General features: G+C 47.5%; 3 protein-coding genes across 5 annotated transcripts; 1 reads left to right on the top strand and 2 right to left on the bottom strand.

The window, feature by feature from the left end:
- Window positions 1-33: 33 nt before the first annotated feature.
- acad11 (acyl-CoA dehydrogenase family, member 11) lies at window positions 34-10,470 on the top strand. The gene is made up of 20 exons (XM_011607962.2): window positions 34-400; window positions 517-616; window positions 1,068-1,193; window positions 1,332-1,493; window positions 1,562-1,726; window positions 1,794-1,932; window positions 2,034-2,155; window positions 2,253-2,359; window positions 2,622-2,733; window positions 2,981-3,058; window positions 3,127-3,265; window positions 3,483-3,590; window positions 4,288-4,386; window positions 8,814-8,883; window positions 9,194-9,279; window positions 9,380-9,451; window positions 9,649-9,803; window positions 9,881-9,997; window positions 10,066-10,175; window positions 10,244-10,470. The coding sequence occupies exons 1-20, from the start codon at window positions 279-281 to the stop codon at window positions 10,356-10,358; spliced, it is 2,304 nt and encodes a 767-aa protein (XP_011606264.2). The 5' UTR covers window positions 34-278; the 3' UTR covers window positions 10,359-10,470.
- On the bottom strand, window positions 5,753-8,417 carry ackr4b (atypical chemokine receptor 4b). The gene is made up of 2 exons (XM_011607960.2): window positions 7,988-8,417; window positions 5,753-7,024 (listed from the first exon to the last, which is right to left on the bottom strand). The coding sequence occupies exon 2, from the start codon at window positions 7,015-7,017 to the stop codon at window positions 5,905-5,907; it is 1,113 nt and encodes a 370-aa protein (XP_011606262.2). The 5' UTR covers window positions 7,018-7,024; window positions 7,988-8,417; the 3' UTR covers window positions 5,753-5,904.
- u2surp (U2 snRNP-associated SURP domain containing) lies at window positions 10,471-18,619 on the bottom strand. 3 transcript variants are annotated; one of them, XM_011607964.2, is made up of 26 exons: window positions 18,491-18,619; window positions 17,642-17,740; window positions 17,434-17,548; window positions 17,117-17,241; window positions 16,975-17,045; window positions 16,809-16,897; window positions 16,637-16,672; window positions 16,444-16,526; window positions 16,168-16,333; window positions 15,874-16,085; window positions 15,485-15,528; window positions 13,695-13,799; window positions 13,545-13,611; window positions 13,286-13,449; window positions 13,034-13,196; window positions 12,868-12,947; window positions 12,706-12,793; window positions 12,491-12,625; window positions 12,210-12,417; window positions 12,048-12,128; window positions 11,912-11,963; window positions 11,688-11,832; window positions 11,490-11,600; window positions 11,289-11,416; window positions 11,007-11,207; window positions 10,471-10,926 (listed from the first exon to the last, which is right to left on the bottom strand). In XM_011607964.2, the coding sequence occupies exons 1-26, from the start codon at window positions 18,533-18,535 to the stop codon at window positions 10,791-10,793; spliced, it is 2,949 nt and encodes a 982-aa protein (XP_011606266.2). In that variant the 5' UTR covers window positions 18,536-18,619; the 3' UTR covers window positions 10,471-10,790. The 3 variants fall into 3 exon arrangements, with proteins under 3 accessions (XP_011606266.2, XP_003968074.2, XP_011606267.2); XM_003968025.3 differs by having other exon boundaries at window positions 11,007-11,183; XM_011607965.2 differs by lacking the exon at window positions 16,637-16,672.
- Window positions 18,620-19,208: the final 589 nt, after the last annotated feature.

The raw sequence follows: 19,208 nt of genomic DNA, 5'->3' as shown, positions 1-19,208 counted from the left end.
GAAAACGACAAAAACCTCAAACGGTCCTGAGACTTTAACGTTGTTTAGCGCTGTCGATAAGCAACATTTCACATTTTTTTTGGTTTGTATTTTTGTCAGTTTGTATAAAGGTCGATTCCATCCTAACTATAACGGCAGCGAATGTGTTTCAAGGCATCACTTCCTGGTGTGCATTCGTTATTGGTCAAGGCAGTGTCTTTCTGGTCGCAAACAAATGAAGTCGAAGGTAAATTCAGCAGCGCAGATGGGAGGTAGCAACCTTATTCATTAACTAAGCAATGGACGAACTGACAACTCCCGTTCGAGAGCAACACAAATTAAATGTTGCCAGACTTCTGAGTTACCTGTCAGCAAACTTACAAGTGTCAAGCAAAGAAACACTCGCTATTAGACAGTACAGGTAAGAGCAAAGATAGTTGGTTTCCAATAGTGTTACAGTGTCAAAAGTTCATGTGGGAGCTTTGGGGTAATATTGTGAGTAAAATTGCGCTATAGACATTCGCTGCTTTCTTTCAGTTCTGGACAGTCGAACCCAACCTTCCTAATCCAAACTACCCAAAAGAGCTATGTTCTCAGGAAGAAACCCCCAGGTCAGCTGCTACCTGGAGCTCACAAGGTAATTGCTAAATGCTAACCTACTAGCGTGTCTATGTCGCTAAAAATGACCCAAAACACACTTGAACCTGTTGGAACATTAAATCCTTTAATGATTCAACAAAGACTGTTACACATCATGATTTTTTTATTCAAAATATGCTGAAATCCTGAAATAGCCCCTTTTAAATGTGATCTGTCCTATTTAGGTGTCATTGACATTAAGGATCACACTGCATTTCATTTTTTCCCGTTATCCCTGTGCAGCTGTTGGATAGATTTTCCAGTACTTGACTTTAGCAGGACCTGGAATGCAGTATCTTGTAGCTATTTCAATTGTGTGTCAATATTCGTGTGTGTGCATTATGCACATTGATCCTCGAGATATCTCACAGATCAATAAATCAAAAGTAATTTTTGTAACGTATTGCGCAAGTGTCACTTGGCTTTTCTGACTTGATGTTTGCTTGCAGGTGGAGAGGGAGTTTCATGTCCAGAAAGCTCTGTATTCACTGGGTTTCCCGGTTCCTCGGCCTCTATTGCTCTGTACCGATGCTGAAGTAATTGGAACAGAGTTTTACATGATGGAGCATGTGAAGGCAGGTTTTTTTGGGGGGGGGAGTCATCATAAGTTAGTCCTGCTTCTGTGCTGACATCTGTACGTTAACTCCATATAGCTAAACATTAGCCTTCATGACAAGAAATGATGCTAGCTTTGAGTTCTCTTGTTCGAACAGGGGCGTATATTTCGGGATCTGCGTCTCCCTGGGGTCAGCGCGGCAGAGAGAGCGGCTCTGTATGTGGCTGCAGTGGAAGTCCTGGCAAGACTACACTCGCTGGATCTGGCGTCCCTGAACCTTGAAGGATTTGGAAAAGGATCAGGCTACTGCAGGAGACAGGTAGCTTAGGACACTGAACTGTAAGGGGAATGTTGCTGAGGAACTATAGAGGTGTTTTGTCTTAAAAGGTGTCCACTTGGACAAAGCAATATGATGCCGCCGCGACCGGAGACATTCCTGCCATGAGGGAGCTGTCTGATTGGTTGACGAGGAATTTGCCAGTGGAGGATAATGAAGCCGCGCTTGTCCACGGAGATTTTCGATTGGACAATTTGATATTTCACCCAACAGAGGTAAAAGTCTTATTTTCATGACCACCAGTTTCCTGTTTTTAAACAGCGTTGTATTTGATGCCATCAGGCTCGCGTGATTGCAGTTCTGGACTGGGAGCTGTCTACCACTGGGCAGCCATTGGCAGACTTTGCGTACTTCCTCATGCACCACTACTGGCCTCTGGACATGAACATTGGCTCGATGGGCAGCTTAAAAGGAATAGAAGGTGATGGTCAAGATTATTCCCACAAGAGCAAAATGAGCACAAACAGGCCGCCACCGTTCAATTTTCTTCCCTTTCTGTCTCCCGACCTGCCAAATGTGCAGGTATCCCATCTGTCCGTGACCTGATCTCCATCTACTGCCTTTGTCGGGGGATCCCGTCCGCTTTGCCGCAGCTGAACTTTTACCTGGCCCTGTCGATCTTTAAACTGGCAGGAATCGCTCAAGTATGCCCCAAATTCTGCACGCTCATTCCAAAACAGCTTCAAGAGACATGAACAAAATCATCTTTTCCAACTAATTTACTTCCTTTTTTTCCGTCAGGGAGTCTACGCACGCCACCTACTGGGCAATGCAAGTGCCCCTAATGCAGCCCAGTTTGGCCAGTGTGTGGAGCCCTTGGCTAAGATTGCCTTGCAGGTTGCACAGAGGTTGTTGGCAGTTTCATCCTAGATGTTGTCAATGATAGAAATCTACTTTCCTACCACATTTTTATAGTAATCTGTCTCAGATACCAGCAGGGTTTAATTGAATCCCCTTTTATATTTAATAATATGCATTAGCACTTCTGGTATCAACAGATTGTTATTGTAAGAGATTCCACCCACTGACTTAACTAACAGCAGATTTACCATCCAGATGTACAAAGATTTTCCATTTGGATTTTTTGAGCTTGAGGTATTTTCTTTCCAGTGTCGTCACTGGTCCCAGAGAAGATGTCCTGTTCCTGCAGACAGCCAAGGGTCGGGCTGTTCTCCAGCAGGCTAAGCACTTCATGAGACAATACGTGTTCCCTGCTCAGGAGGTCAGTGACAGGAGAGAATCTCTTGCCCAGATGGCCTTTTAATTTGAAAAGCTCTGACACAGACTGATTCATCCATGCGAGTAAGAGAACAAGGAGATTGTTTGTTATGGAAATTAAACGGCATGTTGGTTTATCACCATTGACTGTCAGCGGCGGCCTTGCAAATTAGGGTTAGAAAAATAGTTATTTTATTGTATTATCTGGTATATACTCATATTTGCAGTGTAGTGACAACTTTTCTCTTCAGGAAGTTGCAGAGTACTACTCCAAACATGCTCAGTCTCCTCAGAGGTGGCACACCCCCGGGATAATAGAGGATCTAAAGGTAGAGGAACAGAAGATTCTCAAGGAAATGATGAAAAACAACGTATGAACGTTTATTTATGGCTGCAGGTGAAAGCCCGGGAAGCGGGACTGTGGAACCTGTTCCTGCCGGCAGTCAGTGGCCTCAGCCAGCTGGACTACGCCTACATTGCAGAGGAGACGGGGCGCTGCCTCTTTGCTCCCGAAGTCTTCAACTGCCAGGCTCCAGGTAGAGATCATGCCCGCTGAAACCACTTTACAAGCCCTTTCTGTCACATTCCAGCCTTTATCGCGGCGAGCCTGCATTTCTGAGTTTGGCTGCAGGTAGGAAAACGGCCCAAACTGAGCCTGCGCAGTGTTTGTTTGTCAGAGCTGGGATGGAGGAACCATATTCTATTCAATGCTTAGCCCATAGTGTTCTGGACAAACGTCTGGTGTGTCAACAGACACGGGGAATATGGAGGTGCTGCACATGTTTGGCAGCGAGGAGCAGAAGAAGATGTGGCTGGAGCCTCTGCTGAGAGGAGAACTCCGCTCCTGCTTCTGCATGACAGGTAATTCATCCTGCATTATTGCTCCACTTTTCTTTACGTTTTTAAAGTTTGACTTGAAGGCCTGACCGTGGTGGATTTCTGGGAAGCATAGGCGTGACCGGGTCGCATCAACTGACTGTAAAAGACATTTTTAGAATTTAAACTACTGAGCCCTGATGAGTAATTCCTCCCTGTTTTTCCCCTTTGCTTGCCACACTTGCTGGAAATAAAACAATGATTTCCAGAGGTAACTGAAAGTCATATGATCTACACATAAATTGCGAAATGCTTCTAGCCTACTTTTAAAAAAAATATAAATAAATAAATAAAAAATCAATCTTTATTTATATAGCGTTTTATACAATCCAAATTGTTTCTAGGCGCTTTCCAGAATCCCAGGGCCTAACCCCAGACAAGCAACAGTGGCAAGGAAAAACTCCCCTTTAACAGGAAGAAACCTTGAGCAGGACCAGGCTCATGTAGGGGGACCCTCCTGCTGATGGCCGGCTGGGTAAAGAGAGAGGAGAGGAGAGGGGAGGAGAGGGGAGGGGGGGGAGGAGAGGGGAGAGGGGAGGAGAGGGGAGGGGGGGAGGAGAGGGGAGAGGGGAGGAGAGGGGAGGGGGGGGGGGGGGGAGGGGGAGGGGGAGGCACAGAAACACACACAAAAATACACTATACAGCGGATGAGCTTTAAAATGACACCTTGTCCCTTTCTCAGAACCTGATGTGGCCTCCAGCGATGCGACAAACATGGAGTGCACTCTTCTTCGGGAGGGCGACAGCTACGTCATAAATGGGAAGAAGTGGTGGAGCAGCGGTACGTTCATCTCTTTATTTGTGGAAGACTAAATATATATATTATAGACTAAACACGACCCTCAGGAAGCGATGAGTTGATACTTGACGGCGATGTTTGTAAAAGGATTCACCAGTTAACAATCATGACTCAAGCAGGGATTAAATAATGAGGATCTGCGTGGAGGGATTCCTTTACTTGTGGAAAACACCTTGAAGAACGGTTCCTTTTAAAACCGTGCGGGAAAAGTCAGTGTTTCCCTTCCGCTGTGACTTAAACCACAATAGGACATTAAGGTTTTAACGTGTTCTCACGAGACAAAGTTCATTGGAGTTGGTATTGGTGCATGTTTATTGTTGTTCAAGATGTTTTCCTTTAGGCAGATTTGGTCTGAGGTTAGGGCTCCTCTCTGCTTTTGTGCCCTGGCACGTAATTCCCAGCCGTTGTTGCAACCCGCCCATTAAGGAGGATAAATACTTCCAGGATTTTTAGGCCTTCTCACCCAAATATCAGCACGAAACCTTGCAAAAGAGCGTCTGTTTTTCCTGAGAGCGAAATTTCATTTCGATCATCCTGTTCACCATCAAAGTAAACATTCACTAAAGTGAACTCTGGAAGACCAGGACACACTGAAAATCAGTTAAATTCCAAGTGTCGGTTACATAAGTGGGTGTTTCCCAGAGGTGTTACCCTGTAACTGAATCTTCCCCAATTGAAAATGCCCTAATGTCAAGCGTGTGTATACATTTTCATCTTTTTCTTCATGAGGATGATAAATGACATGGAAGGATGAAGAAAAATGCAAACTGTGGCCTCTCACGTAACCGTGGAACGGAGCATTCCGCTGCTCTCGGTGGATGGGTGGATCTGTCGATGTTGTTATCTCTGGAGTGTCTCCACGCTCCTGCGGGCGTAGTGAAGACGTCTTGCTACTTAAAGCTTCGGTGAACTAAAAGGGTCTTTTACACGTGCTTTATTGTTATCAGACGGTTGGATCTGTTTGTCCTGCTTGTAGTTTGTGCCTGTTTGTACTGGTTTACTACCCGGGCGGGGGTGACTCAGAGGGTGACTCAGAGGTACCATGAATGGAAAGAATTGCAAACAATTAGATTTGTTTAAACTTTCAGGCCCTGGTGGCTCTTCAGAAAAGGATTTTCCCAATTAACCCGGCCCTCACTGTCATTGTGAGGGTTTTAATGGAGCGCTCCATCCAGAGTTTAGATGTGGTGAATTTACTCGAACCCAAACAAAAGAGTCTAAACAGCACCTGCACTTGGCTAGAAAATGTGGCCTGGGGGGATGAGGGGGTCAAATGGATCCAGTGCACGCAATCCCCATGTGCAGAACGCTCTGCATTGTTGAGGACTCGAGAAAATAATGGAGGATCTTGAATATCAGCTGCATTTATTTTTAAAAGATAAATGTTCTTTAGATACACGAATATTTACATAATACTTTATGTAGTTAGATATGGTGCCTCTCTAGTCTGGCAGAGCAGGAATACAGAGTTTAGAAGGAAGCTGCAGATAAACAGGAGCTCTAAATGCTGAAGGTGCTGGTGTCCTGCTCTTCTGAACCGGACTGAGATTGGGGCTGATTGGGAGACTTGAGTGCGATCTCCACCGCCGGCTCCTCCGGCGCAGGTCTAGGATGCCTCCCGAGTCGCTGCCCGAGGTGCTTCACCACTCTCAAGACGTGTCCCCTGAAGGAGGACCCCATGAAGGCGTACAAAAGGGGGTTGATGCAGGCGTGCGCCAGCGCCAGGCCCTCCGTCACCTGAAGAGCCCGATCGAGGCCCTTGCTGACCTCGCAGTCCGTCACGACGGCGTAGATGATGTCCATGGCGCGGCAGAGCTTCACCACGTTGTACGGCAGCTGAGTGAGCAGGAACACGGCCACCACCGCGAGCAGGACACGCAGGGCGCGCCACTTGCGCTCTCTCTGCACTCCTGCAGCCCTGCTCAGCACCATCCCCATCCAGCCATAGCACACCACCATGACCAGGAAAGGTGCCAGGAACCTGAGGAGCACCTCCAGCAGCTCCACGGCAGCCTTGGCTGGTCGGGCCATGCTGGGCGAATAGATCTCCGTACAGGCCATCCTGTGGTGGGAGTGCTTCACCGTAGAGAAGATCAGCTCTGGAAGGCCAAGGAAGCTGGCCACGGCCCACAGCGCCAGGCACACCAGGAGCCAGCGTCGCCTCACGCGGGGACTTGCGCTAGTCCTTCCGCGAACGCCGCGGACGACGGCGCTGCAGCGATCCACGCTGATGCACGCCAGCAACAGCATGCCGCAGCTGAAGTTGGTGCTGTAGAGGAAGGAGTTGAGCTTGCAGGCCCACGAGCCCAGCCTCCAGCCGTGGACGGCGTCGGCCGCCCAGAAGGGAAGCGTGAAGAGGAGCAGGAGGTCCGAAACGGCGAGGTTGAGGATGCACACGTCGGTCAGGGTCCGCAGGCGCACCTTGGACGCGTACACCACCACCACCAGGGCGTTCCCGGCCAGGCCGACCACCAGGGTCAGGGCGTAGATCACGGGGAGGAAAACGCCAGCGAAGGAGCGGACGGCCTCCTTGTCGCAAATGCCGTACTCGTAGTTGTAGTCGTAAGTGTCGTTAAGGCTGGAGTCTTCGTCCTCGTTGTAGTAGTCATCCATGGTTCCTCTGGTGACAGAAGAAACTTTACATTTAAATTCTTGTTACGAACACGACAACTTCGGCTTATCCGGGCAACAACAGCAACAGGAAGAAGGGAATCCTGTCAGCTTGGTGCCTCAGAGGAATTTCTTTTGCATGGATTCGCTAACCGCTTAAGCCCCGTCCACCTCAGCTTTGTGTGGGCTTGAATGGCCCCCGGAACTCCACGGGGAGAAAGAGCTAATGAATCCAGCCGGATGAGCACTGATCTGCCGCCAGGCCTTTTTTCCTTTGACTTGGTGAACACGATCAATATTTCCAACTTCTCTCTATAATGTTCTCGGGTGTTATGTAAGAAACACATCAGCAAACCACTCGAAATGATGGATGACGTAACTGCTGGCTGACGGCTAGATTTGGCACAGCGCTGTCCCTGATGACAGCTGTCATCTTCGGAATGATGTGTGATTCATTTTCCCTGTTTGTGTAAGTCAGGGAAAGTTAGAGAAGCAGGTGTTTACTCGGGCAGAAATCTGCCAAATATCAGAAGGTTAAACCAGATTTTATCTGTGTTTAACACCGTTACAGATGAAATAAGAAACTGGCTGTGTTGGTTTTATACATATGTGTGTGTCTCATCGCACAAGTTTAAACTGCTGATGACTAAGTGAACAAACAGAAGTGCCACGAGGTAAGGGTGATTACCTCCGTAGGGTTATAATGATGCCATAAAAAAACGACTGCACAGGACTTTGGCTGCTTCTCTTAACCTTTCACGATGAGGAACAAAAGGAAAACACTTTTTAATATATAGGAAATTAAAAAAATGCACATCTTAACTTTAACATACAGTAAATGGAGGGGAAAAACACCAAGATAAATGCAAAGTTTATCACTTTGTTCCCAAAAAAAGTTACATTTAAATAGTTTTGCTGGTAAAGAAACTAAAAATAAACAAACTAAAAACAAGGCTAGAGCGTATGTTCTTACCTCGCCTTAAGTGGTCTCTTATTAATGGAGCCCTTGTTTAAAGCGCTCGGTGTGTGTGTGTATCCAGAGAACTGTGTGCAGCACAGAAGTGCGGCCAGATATCGTCGCCTCCTCCCGCCCCATTACCCTCCTCAGCACGCGCATGCAGGCACGTCTCTCACTGCGTGTGAATGTGAGGAGACGTATAAAAAAAGAGTTCCTGGAGCTTTAAGCGCGTTGAGAAGCTTTTCCAGTCCGGTCTCTGCTGACCTTTGATTATATATGATGATGTGGACAAAAAATAGGTTCTAGAAAAGGTTGTGGTTTCCTGGATTGCAGCCCTTGCTTACCCACAATTCTTTAAAAAAAAGGATGCTGTTGTGCTGACATGCTGCCAGGAAGCATTTTTTCATTCCAGAGTTTTCATTCCAGTGGTGACGGGACATGCTCAAGCGTGTGGAGCCGCTTTCATCTTACTGTGTATCGCATATGATGGGGTGTAAGGGGTGAAAAGGAGGAAAACAGACTGTTGTTGTGTGTCTGGTGGACATCTGTGTTGATGTGTGCTGAGACTATGAATGGCCACATCTGCCGTCCACATGTCCGGTGCCGCCAGCTTTACCACTGGGATCCACGTGAAAACAGGAAATCTGACAGATGGGGGCGCTGAGGCGGAATTAGCAACGGGCCCAAGAAGAATGGCAGCCAGGAAAATTCCAAAGTATCCCCTCGCTCACTATCAGCTGCTTCATCGCTTCCTCTGTTTGGGATGTTGACTTGTTGGAAGCTTTGTGGTTTTAACGGGATCCAAACGGAGCTGCCACTGGTTTGGGCTTTTTCTCCACAGGTGCTGGAAATCCCAAGTGCAGAGTGGCCATCGTGATGTGCAGGAGCAGCTCTGTGGACGTGAGCAGCAGGTCAGCCGGGCTTTCCTTTCACCGTTAACATGTTTGATTCCCTTCGTGTCGGACGTCTGCTGATTCCTGTCAACTTCAAATGGCTCTTCGCAGAAATATTTAACAGCCCTGTCACTGGGATCATGTGGCTGGAAGATAATTGGCTTAATTGGCAGCGTCCAAGATGTTTATGAAAACCAACGTCTCGGGACGACCACACCTATGAACTTGTCATTTTGTCCTTTTTCTCAGCGGTGTGACACCCGAAACCAGCGTGGAGCGAGCAGCCTGTATTCTGATTGTTTGTTTGTGTTCTGAATGCGTCTCTCAGACATGGACAGCACAGCATGATCCTGGTCCCCATGGACACCCCAGGGGTCAAACTCATCAGACCGCTGACCGTGTTCGGACAGGACGGTGAGGTCGTCCAGACCGCTGGATTTCTTCAAACCCTCCAGTTTATCCCTTGGTGTTATTGCTCCCCGACCACATCTAACAGCTCCGCATGTCTCCTCAGACGCCATCCACGGGGGCCATTTTGAAATCCACTTTGAGCATGTCCGCGTCCCGGCTTCCAACATCATTCTGGGTGAGAGATTGGGTTTCATTTATTTGCCTGCACTACGTGTCGGTGAGAAGCAGCTATAAAGCAATAACTGCGTTTTGTTATTGTTTAAACAGCAAAGTCAGATTAAGTTCACCAGGTCAGAGTCCTGGTTCCCTCCATGAGAGCACCAGGTCAGAGTCCTGGTTCCCTCCGTGAGAGCACTTCTAATTTGTTACCAGGAGAGGGACGGGGCTTCGAGATCTCCCAGGGCCGCCTGGGTCCGGGCCGGCTGCACCACTGCATGAGGGCCGTGGGATTGGCAGAGCTGGCCCTGGAGCTGCTCTGCCAGAGGGCCGCCTCCAGAAGCACGTTTGGGAAGAAGCTGTACCAGCACGTAAGCCGGCCTTTGACCTTCGGCGTGACTGTTGCCACCTAGCGGACAATTGTAGAACTGCGCCCCTCTGCTTGCAGGAGACGGTCGCCCACTGGATCGCAGAGTGCCGTCTCATGATAGAGCAGACCCGTCTGCTGACGCTGCACGCCGCTCACGCCCTGGACACGGTGGGCGGCCGGGCAGCTCGCAAACAGGTGAAACATTCACATTAGAAATCAGTTAAGCCATCGGTTACGTTTATTCTCCTTTGTGCCACGTGTAGATTGCCATGATCAAGGTGGCTGCGGCGAGGATGGTCTGCAAGGTCACAGACTGCGCTATACAGGTGTACGGCGGTGCGGGGGTGTCTGGAGACGTCCCACTGGCACAGATGTAAGCCCTTTGCCTCGATCCTTCCCGATGTAGCATGTATAACTTTTAAAGAGCACTTTCTTCTGTAGGTACTCGTACGCACGGACTTTACGTATCGCCGATGGGCCGGATGAGGTGCACCTCTCCTCCATTGCACATCTTGAACTGAGGGATCAGTTAAAAAAGGCACAAGCCAAGCTGTAACGCTAATGCAGGCTAACTTTACTCGCCTTAAATACGCCATAAACGATTGCATCTTGTACAGAAATTGTTTCATACGACCTTAAATCGCAAGATTAAATTGTTGTGACACTTGTTTATTAGGAATTCATTTTATTGTGAACTACAAAAAGAAAATGACAGCATGAATATGACTGTAGTCATCACACGCTGTTTTCACATGGATGACTCCGCTGGGTGATGATGATGATGAAGAATTAGGAACACAAGCACATTTTTATACAATATAAAACAGAAACGGCTTCATCCACTTTGATACACCAGATGGAAACCCATGCAACACCCTTCCGCTGCACCGTCGAAGCATGCGGGCAGATCCTCCCCCGCCAGAGTCTCGATCTTTCCTTCCAGACAACGAAGAGCGGCGATGGAGAGCGGGCTGTTTTGACCGACCTGTCAGTGTTTGCTCTTCTTTGATTTTTTGTGCGACCGGTGAGGCGACCTGGATTTGGAACGGGACTTCTTCGCTGACTTTTTGGGCGTCTTGGAGCGTGACCTTCTGGACCGTTTGGGCGTGCGAGGTGAGGGAGACCTAAAAAGCGACAGAGTTTTTTAAACTCGTTCTCCACCTGAAATAAGAAAAAAAAAAAAAAAAAAGAGGTTCAAACGGACCTCTTAGATGACTTTTTGTTGCTGGCCCGTGGGGAGTCTTTATGTGAGGAGCGAGAGGACGCGTCTTTAGAATAGGAGCGGTCGGAGCGCTCCGACCGCTCCGAGCGGGGAGATGACGAGCGGCCTCGTCTGCTGCTGCTACGCGTGGGGCTGGAGGAGCCGCTGTGGCGCCGCTTCCTATCAACCGCGGGGGACAAATATCTGTCAGATAGGAAAGCAAACACATCATGTTTTGTCCAGCACACTTCCACGCCATGAGCATTTAGCAACCTGATATCTCACCTGTCCTTCCTGGTGGGCGTGTCCTCTTTCTCTTTGTCCTTCTTCAGGTCTTTCAACCGTGCGTCAGCTTTTTCCTTTTCTTTCTTCTCCTTTTCTTTCTCCCTCTCCAGTTTCTCCTTTTCTTTTTCCTGCAGAAAGCGAAGACTTAATTTCCAGGCCAGGTGTTAAACTGTGGTGGAAACTGGAGAAAAGCACCAGTACCTTTTGTAGGAGTTTGTCTCTATAGTGCTCCACCTGTTCTTGAATACTCTGCCCGTGTTTTTTGGGTCGTTTCCCAGATTCCAGCTCATCCTGGAACTTCATGACCTTCACCTGGGTGACCGATTAATAAAAGTATAAAAACCAGGTTTATGGAAGGCCCCAAACGGTGCCGATAAATAAATGGCGATAATAAAGTACCTCGATTTCTCGAAGTTTGGTGCGTTTTTCCTCGTTCATTTCAGACATCTTGGCTTTCACGTCTGAGTCATCCCTCGTGGGGTTGAAGTAGCTCTGATTGTCTTCTGATCGAGGACTTCTGTCGTCGTCGCTGTCGTCATCGTCCCTTCAGAAGGGGAAAAGGATTTTAAAACCGAGCAACAGTGACTTGGCCGACAATTGGAGCCAAATGCGAACGCGCCTACTTCTTAGTCTCTTCTGGCTGCTCAAATATTTCCCATTTTGATGTCGTCACAGCTACGGGACCAAAGACGATGTGAATTAAAGGATGGAAAGTGCATTTAGCAGAAACATCTTAAAGATAATCGAGACTGCTCCCACCTTGAGATGCTAGCTCCGCCTCATCCACCGCCTCCCACTTTGATGGCGCTACCTTGAAGGTCGCCTCCTTGGACTGATCGACTATGAAACAGAAATAATAAACACTAGAAAAACATCCCAGTCTGCTTATTCGCACACACAACCACATCCTACACAACTCACAGGGTATTCCATCGATGTCTTCCTCCATGGGCTTGATGGGAACGCCGTCCAGGTCGTCCAGAGGGGCTCCGTCAATCGGGGCCCCATCGATCATCGGGCCGGCGTCGATCGGCACGCCGTCCACGTCGTCCAACGGGATGCCGTCAACATACTCTCCTCCTATGGGAGCCCCGTCGATGTCCTCGGCAGGCTCAGGCTGGACCAAAGGCTGCAGATTGGACCGATATTAGCAGGGATGGTGCGGATGTGGCCGCAGGCATCTGAGACGCTCCATCACTTACTTCCACGACGGCTGGGGGCTCTTTCTCTCCAGGCAGGTTCACCAGACCCAGGAAGATGTTCTGCAGCTTGATGAGGAAGGGGTCTGGGTAAATGGCCCAGTCCTCCCACGCCCGGAAACACGACATTACTCGTTGCTGAGACAAAGGAAACGGCGCCGTTAACTGTGAAAACCCACTTTTTTAACGTTTTGATTGTATTTCAGGTATTTTGGTACCTTAAAATTCTCGCTCTGAAGATGACCCTGTATTGCTTTGTATGTTGCATTGAGGTCTGAGAAGATTTGGCAGAGCTTTGCCTCAAAACTATCAAAAAACAAAATTACTGACCTGGACCCATCTCAAATGGACAAAATTGAAATAAAAAAACCCAAACTTACTATTTTCTGTAGTACGATGCATTAGATACTTTGGCAGAAGAGTTATACAGCACATCAGAAACTAGATATAACCGTGCAATCTGTGGAAAAAGGGGACTGATTAACACCGATTTTATCTAAAAAAAAAAAAAACAGCTGCATTTCCTTCTCGTGGGGTTTGGGTTACCTTCTTGGGAAGGGGGGTTTTGAGGATGGAGAGAGACTCTGTGATACATTCCACAATCTCTTCAGCTGCTTCTGCGTGGTTGAGACAGAACAACATGGCTTCTCCGATGTCTCCCCTCCTGGGGGTCAGACCGCGAAGCGTCTCCTCCAGCTTGTCCCGCTCGCTTCAGAGAGGAAGACCAGCGGAGCGTTTAAAAAGCCCAAAGCAACTCAAGGAGGTTCATCTCCCCCCCCCGATGCTCTGGACACTTACTCTTCCTTTAGACTGCCTTTCTTGCTGCCCTCCTCGTCGTCGTCCTCTTCGTCGCCGTCATCGTAAGGACCGTGGAGGTACGGATTAAGAGGAGGCGGGCGCCACAGGGAGCCGTTCTTAAACATCCTGAAGTCGTCTGTCCGCCACTTGGCCGGTGTCTCGCCCTAAGAGGACAATCGCGTAAAGCTGATGTCATGACAACCCCCCTTCCCCACACACACACACACCAAAAACTGATTTGGTGACTTTAAACACAAACCTGCAGGATGGAGTAGAGTTTCCATCTGTAGTACACATGGGCTGGACTCTGGTTCTCAAACAGAAACCTGAGGAATAAGCACAATATGTCAATAGAGGCGTACGCCAAAATGCAGGTTATTACTTTGTAATAGCACTCAGCCGCACCCACCTGTACATGGGATTGTTGATTTCTCGGTTCATAATCATAGCTTCAAACATGGGGCCTTCACGCACCACAAACTCGATCATTCGGTGGATAAGAGAGAGCAAATTCCTACAAGAAAAACACAGTTAAAGCAAAGATTCAGACCGGTTTGTCCCTTGACCCCTAAAAATCTCATCTTTGATTTAATTTATGCTCGGTGGAGGCGACACTTACGGGGCAGAGGTGCAGCTGTCGCCTACACGCGCTGCGCCTGTTGCCCCACAACGTAACGGATGTCACGACCGGGAACAATCGAAATAAGTCTGGGAAGTGCCGGGGAACCGGGCATAAATTAAATTGCACTGCGCCTTTGAGCCGATTTAGGATGAACTAACTGATGTAATTACAAACTAACCTAATGTTCCAGTACCTGGTCTCATGAGACTGTTTAGACTGTACATAACCTGCTCGTCGATGGCTGATTTTAGGGTTGCAGTTAAGGGTCGGCAATCGGGAAGTTTAAGTGCAAATGTTTATTTACTTTATTTACTTACTTATATTGAGTTCAAAATGTCCTTTTCTCAACTGGACGATTAGACCATTATTACACTGAAACAGCCGGACCGATGAGGTCGACGCGTGCATTTGGGTGTTCATTTGAACGACTCCAAAATCTTAAACCAAACGCCCGGCGCGCTGATCTGGGCCGTGCCACTCGTCACATTGCCGACCCCTAACTCCACCGGAGCTCCCTTCAATCACACTGAACATCTACTGGCTCTTTAATATCTTCCTACATTCAAAAAAAAAAAAAATCACAAAGATGAAGCTGGAGAACTTAAAATGGTAGAAAACGGTCGACAAAGACACTGCGTCAAAGACTCAGTGTGTGGGATTTAGCCGCAACCATGAGTGTGGTTGTAGATTTGTCACCTCCGGCAGACTCACGTTTACACAAAAATATTTTTTTTTTTTCCAATTTCTGACCTAAATCCCACATACTGGACCTTTAAAGTCTGTCAACGCAGTGCCTTCCGTTCCACACTCATCTCCTGGGGATGCGGCGCAACACCGAATGATCTAAACATGTTACGCGATCTAATGTGCTGGTGCCAATGACTTGAACCCGGTGGGTTTTTGAGGAGATGTGTGGTGCGGGCTGCATACAGTTACCCTAAAGTGGCCAACAAGACAAAAGAATGTCCTTCATCTGACAACACAGATCACATTTACTTGTATTGGAGCTGATCATACCAATGCCGGGGGTAAAATTCTGTATACTTTCCCAATCCATCCCATGAGGCTTTTCTGGTCCCTCGCTGGTGCAGACAGTTCAACTTGTGCTGCTCACCCAGGCCAATGTCAAAGGTCGTATGTAAACTAATGCTGGCTGGTCAGGATTTGGAGGCAGGGGCCAGAATTACTGAGCTCCTGGTCGTGACAGAGGCCAAGGGGGTAGACGGTCTGAGTGAGCAATGGCCAGAGGGCCGAGCTGCAGTCCTACACGTGTGCGCATCAGCAGGATGTATGTGGCAGAATGGCGTTGTAAAAGAGGAATAAATGTATGGATGGTGATGCTTGTGTTTTCTGCTGCGTTGAATAAACTGGTCTAGATCGTGTCTGCTGCTACTTTAAAGAAAACATGGCACTAATTTGATGAAGAGCCTCAACCATTGCTCACCCCTACTGACCAGCCCCCTGTAGCATGCAGTGATCAAGTGATCAAATACTTGGCTTCATTATGGGATGTTTTTTTTTCTTCTAAGTTTGTACACCAATTTTTTTTTTTTTCAAAAAAAAGAAAAAACATGTACCTTTCTGTTGGGATAACCACTTTGACTATGGCTTGCGACAGAGTCTGTATATGAAGTCACATCAGATAATAAACATAGAATGTGAGTATTGTTACAAAGGCAACAGGTGAAAATATTTTAAAATGCATTTTAAAAAGTGCAAGACACTACAACGTTCCACCTCTGACTCTGGCATCATTTACCAAAAACACAACAGCTCCCTGTCATACTGAGCATTTCCCCACACACTAACATACATGTATCTACTGTAAACTAGTAATCATCACTAAACTATCAATTACAGGAACTGATCATTCTAACTGATCTTTATAAGCTCTAACATCTTACCAGTTGAATTAGCAAACAAAGCCATAACCATGAGACAATCCTAAGCTGGCGTGCTAAATTACCTTCTCGAACTCGTCCTTGTTTTTAGGTGGAGGAAGCATGGGGGCATTGGGGTTCTTTAGCCTCTCCCGGGGTTGTGCATTGAAGGGCAGGCCAGAGGGAGGTGGCGGAAGTGTGTGCTCCATCATGGACGGAGGGATATAAATGGGGTGGGGAGGAATGGGCACACCTTTGCCCCATCCGAGTTTCATCTCAAAGTTCATTATCATCTTTCCTTTAATGGGGGGGAGAAACACAGCTTGTTTATCGGGCCTGGAAAAGGTAGGTCTGAAAAAAGAAAAATCCTAAAAATGTACCATTTAAGTGCTTGAGGGCTCGCTCAGCATCCCTCCTGTTCATGAAAGCCACAAAGCCGCAGTTCCTCTCTCGAGCCCTCTCCTCATCCGTCCGCGGCCACATGATTTTCACGCTGGCCAGCGGGCCGTATCGGCCAAACTCTTGACACAGCATCTCCTCGTTCATCTGCGGTGGATCAAAAAGTTACATGGGCGGCAGGTTATTCACTCAAGGCTGTAACGGAGCATCCAACTCAAATCAGGTCCCCGGTTCCAAGAAAATTGCGCTTAATTCACCTGTGGGTTGATGTTCCCCAGATACAAGTTAGTCGTGGAGGGGTCGCCGACGTCATGGGAACCCGGCGCACAGTCATCCAAAACTGCGGACACAGAAAAGACAGGAGAACTTTTCTACAGCTGTCTGACAGCAAACCAATGTTCTCTTAGCAAGCTAAAGATATTCACTGTCACTATATTAAGTCAAAATTACCACTGAAAGGACGGTTTCTCCTTGAAGAACCATCCGCTAAAAGAAGCAGAAAAGCAGTATAAATTTTGTTTCAGGATAGGTGCAGGTAAAGGGCGTGGATGAGGGGGTGGGGGGGGCTGGAATAAGGCGCGCGGGCCAGTGGAACGCGGTGATGTTGCTCACAAACACTTACAGGAGCGTCTTCCCTCGCTGCCCGAGAGAGGTTCGAAGCGACTAACACGACCTTTTAACCTGTGCCTCTCGTCCCTTTCCTCCTGTATTCTGTAGGAAACAGCCCAGAGGTGACGACCACAAGCGCCGCAAAGCGCAAATTTACCGTGGTTTTAAGTGATACTTACTGCTTAAGTTCTTCTTTGAAGAGCTCCAAGTTGCTCTTCTTCTTTTCCTTCTCAGTACTCTTCTTTGAAGTCTGAAACACAAATTTAGTCGACAAAACTCCAAGCAACTATAGCTGTGCACATGCCGCGCGGCAATACTCACATTTCTTTTGTCTAAGGCTAAAAACTGAGGGGGGGTTTCCAGAGGGAGAAAGCTTTTCGCCTGGCCCTCAAAGCGGGACTTGGGCTTGTACAACTTTCCTTTCTTCTCATCAGCAGCTGCCTCTTCTGAAAGAACACATTGTTTGTTGAATTGTGTTAAAATTGTAATAATCTAAGATTTAGCGCCACCTAAAATGATAAATCCACTACAACAAATATCTTAAACTATTTAGAGCATTCAAGTTAGTGACAGAACAGAAATTTTAAGATAACCAAGAGCGTGATGGGGAAATACTATATATACATAAATTGCTGCACCTTTTGTTGCATTTGCAATACCCCCACGGACAAAAGCCTTGACTTTGCCCTCGCCACCACCTTCGAAAGCTGCAAGGAATTCCTCGTAAATCTCTGCAGCAGCACGCTCATCCTCCTTCACAGGGCAGACAGGACCACTCTCAATCAACAGGCAAATTACAAATGGACACCTTGTGGATGAGCCCGAGAAAAGCCACCGCACGCTTACCTTCTTCTTAATTTCGTTCTGCTCCCTCTTGCTCAGTGTCCTCTTCGCCACTGCCATTTTGCCAATGCTGAAAGACTTCAGTTTGCTCTCCAGCAGCGCCTGTCACGCCACATGTAAACAAAGCAGTTAGCTAGACATACGGACACTTGAAGATCGCGTAATAAAACACGCCTGGGGTGCAATCGGCCGACCCAAACCGTAATATTTCCCTAAACTAAGAGTTGTGTTTTTAGCACAGCGGAGCTCCACTGTAACACCCAACTCGCTGCACTTGTGTGGCCTTCAGCTAAAATTTGCCACATTGCACGAAGCTGTAATCCTAACCTACGTGCATTTAACAGTATATACAGACACATCCACCCATCGTGTGACACCATGAAACTGTTAAAAACGATTTAAATAGCCAGAGGCCTAAAAACTTGGTACGTGCAGTTGCAGCACCACCGATTGAATGCAAAAGCCAACGAGTTGATATGACCACAGCCCGACATGTCGCTAGGCCCAAGTTCCCAACGCACTAATAACTCGTGTTTCTAGATCAATACACATACAGTGTCAAATTCCTGGTTAATATGTGCTGTGCTGACATCGATAAACAGGACGAAAATGGTCAAAATCAACGTTTCTGTTTGCCGTAGCGCAATCGTTAGCTTAGCATTGCTGAATTAGCCTGTGCTACGCTTCAGCGCGGTGGAAGTTAGCCGCCGTGGAGCGGACGCGGCGTCCGAACCGTCCCCTGCAAACAACCGAGCCGCAACCGCGACGCGCTGAAAGATCCCGTTTGTATTTGCGCAGTTTGGGTCACAGCCGATGAAAGCGGGCGGTGATAATTGTGCGGTGTAGATTTACCTTAGCGCTAGCTTTTTGAGAGCCACCAGGAGCTCGGTCCGCCATCTTTTGTGGCTAAAATCGATCGTCGATAACGCGATAGCGGCAAATTAAAAACTCAGGCGACACAATCGATCACCGAATCGATGATGAAATCGACGAGCGAAAAATCGCTTCGGGGGGGGGGAGGGCAAATTCAAAGGTTCAATCTCACCACTTTGGAACGATTTCGATGTTGAAAAGTCGAACCTGACTGTAGAATTATGATTTAAGATAAATAGGTTGTCATCGACCAATGTTTCCATCCGTATATGCTTGTTTGTAATTTAAATAAAACTGAAATGTCGTTGTAAAGTAAAAAGAAAATGACATTTATAAGACTATTTAAAACGGGTTACTTTGATCAAACCAACTCTTAACATCTCATATTTGTTCCAGCAGGTGGTGGTCTTTCTCTCATTTTGATCACTGCGTGCACTCCGCTCAATTTCTATATAGTTCAAAATCACTTCATTGGTAGTTAATTTAAACATTTAGTATCATTCGTCATCTGGATAACACACTACTCTGCTGTGGGCACAGGTGATACCACTTTATAGCTGCAGACAATTTGACTGACATGCCTTATTTTACATGCGCAACTTGTGTCAGCTGTATTCATATCATCTGTTGTGTTCGTGCCAAATCCGTATGATCCCGGTCAGAACTTTGAGTCGCCCTTCAAACTTTCCTCCCTCCT

Source organism: Takifugu rubripes, chromosome 10 (genome assembly GCF_901000725.2).
Source record: "Takifugu rubripes chromosome 10, fTakRub1.2, whole genome shotgun sequence".
NCBI lineage: Eukaryota > Metazoa > Chordata > Actinopteri > Tetraodontiformes > Tetraodontidae > Takifugu > Takifugu rubripes.
This window is presented reverse-complemented; position numbering and strand designations above follow the sequence as displayed.

Bases quoted from the DNA above. Each gene is read 5' to 3' on its own strand.
- acad11 (XM_011607962.2), top strand. From the start codon at position 279: ATGGACGAACTGACAACTCCCGTTCGAGAGCAACACAAATTAAATGTT. The intron at 617-1,067 runs GTAATTGCTAAA...GTTTGCTTGCAG, and splicing joins TGCTACCTGGAGCTCACAAG to GTGGAGAGGGAGTTTCATGT. The intron at 3,266-3,482 runs GTAGAGATCATG...GTGTGTCAACAG, and splicing joins CTTCAACTGCCAGGCTCCAG to ACACGGGGAATATGGAGGTG.
- u2surp (XM_011607964.2), bottom strand. From the start codon at position 18,535: ATGGCGGACCGAGCTCCTGGTGGCTCTCAAAAAGCTAGCGCTAAG. The intron at 12,129-12,209 runs GTGAGTTGTGTA...TCTGTTTCATAG, and splicing joins AGACATCGATGGAATACCCT to TCGATCAGTCCAAGGAGGCG. The intron at 11,417-11,489 runs GTACTGGTGCTT...CGCTTTCTGCAG, and splicing joins GAGACAAACTCCTACAAAAG to GAAAAAGAAAAGGAGAAACT.
- ackr4b (XM_011607960.2), bottom strand. From the start codon at position 7,017: ATGGATGACTACTACAACGAGGACGAAGACTCCAGCCTTAACGACACT.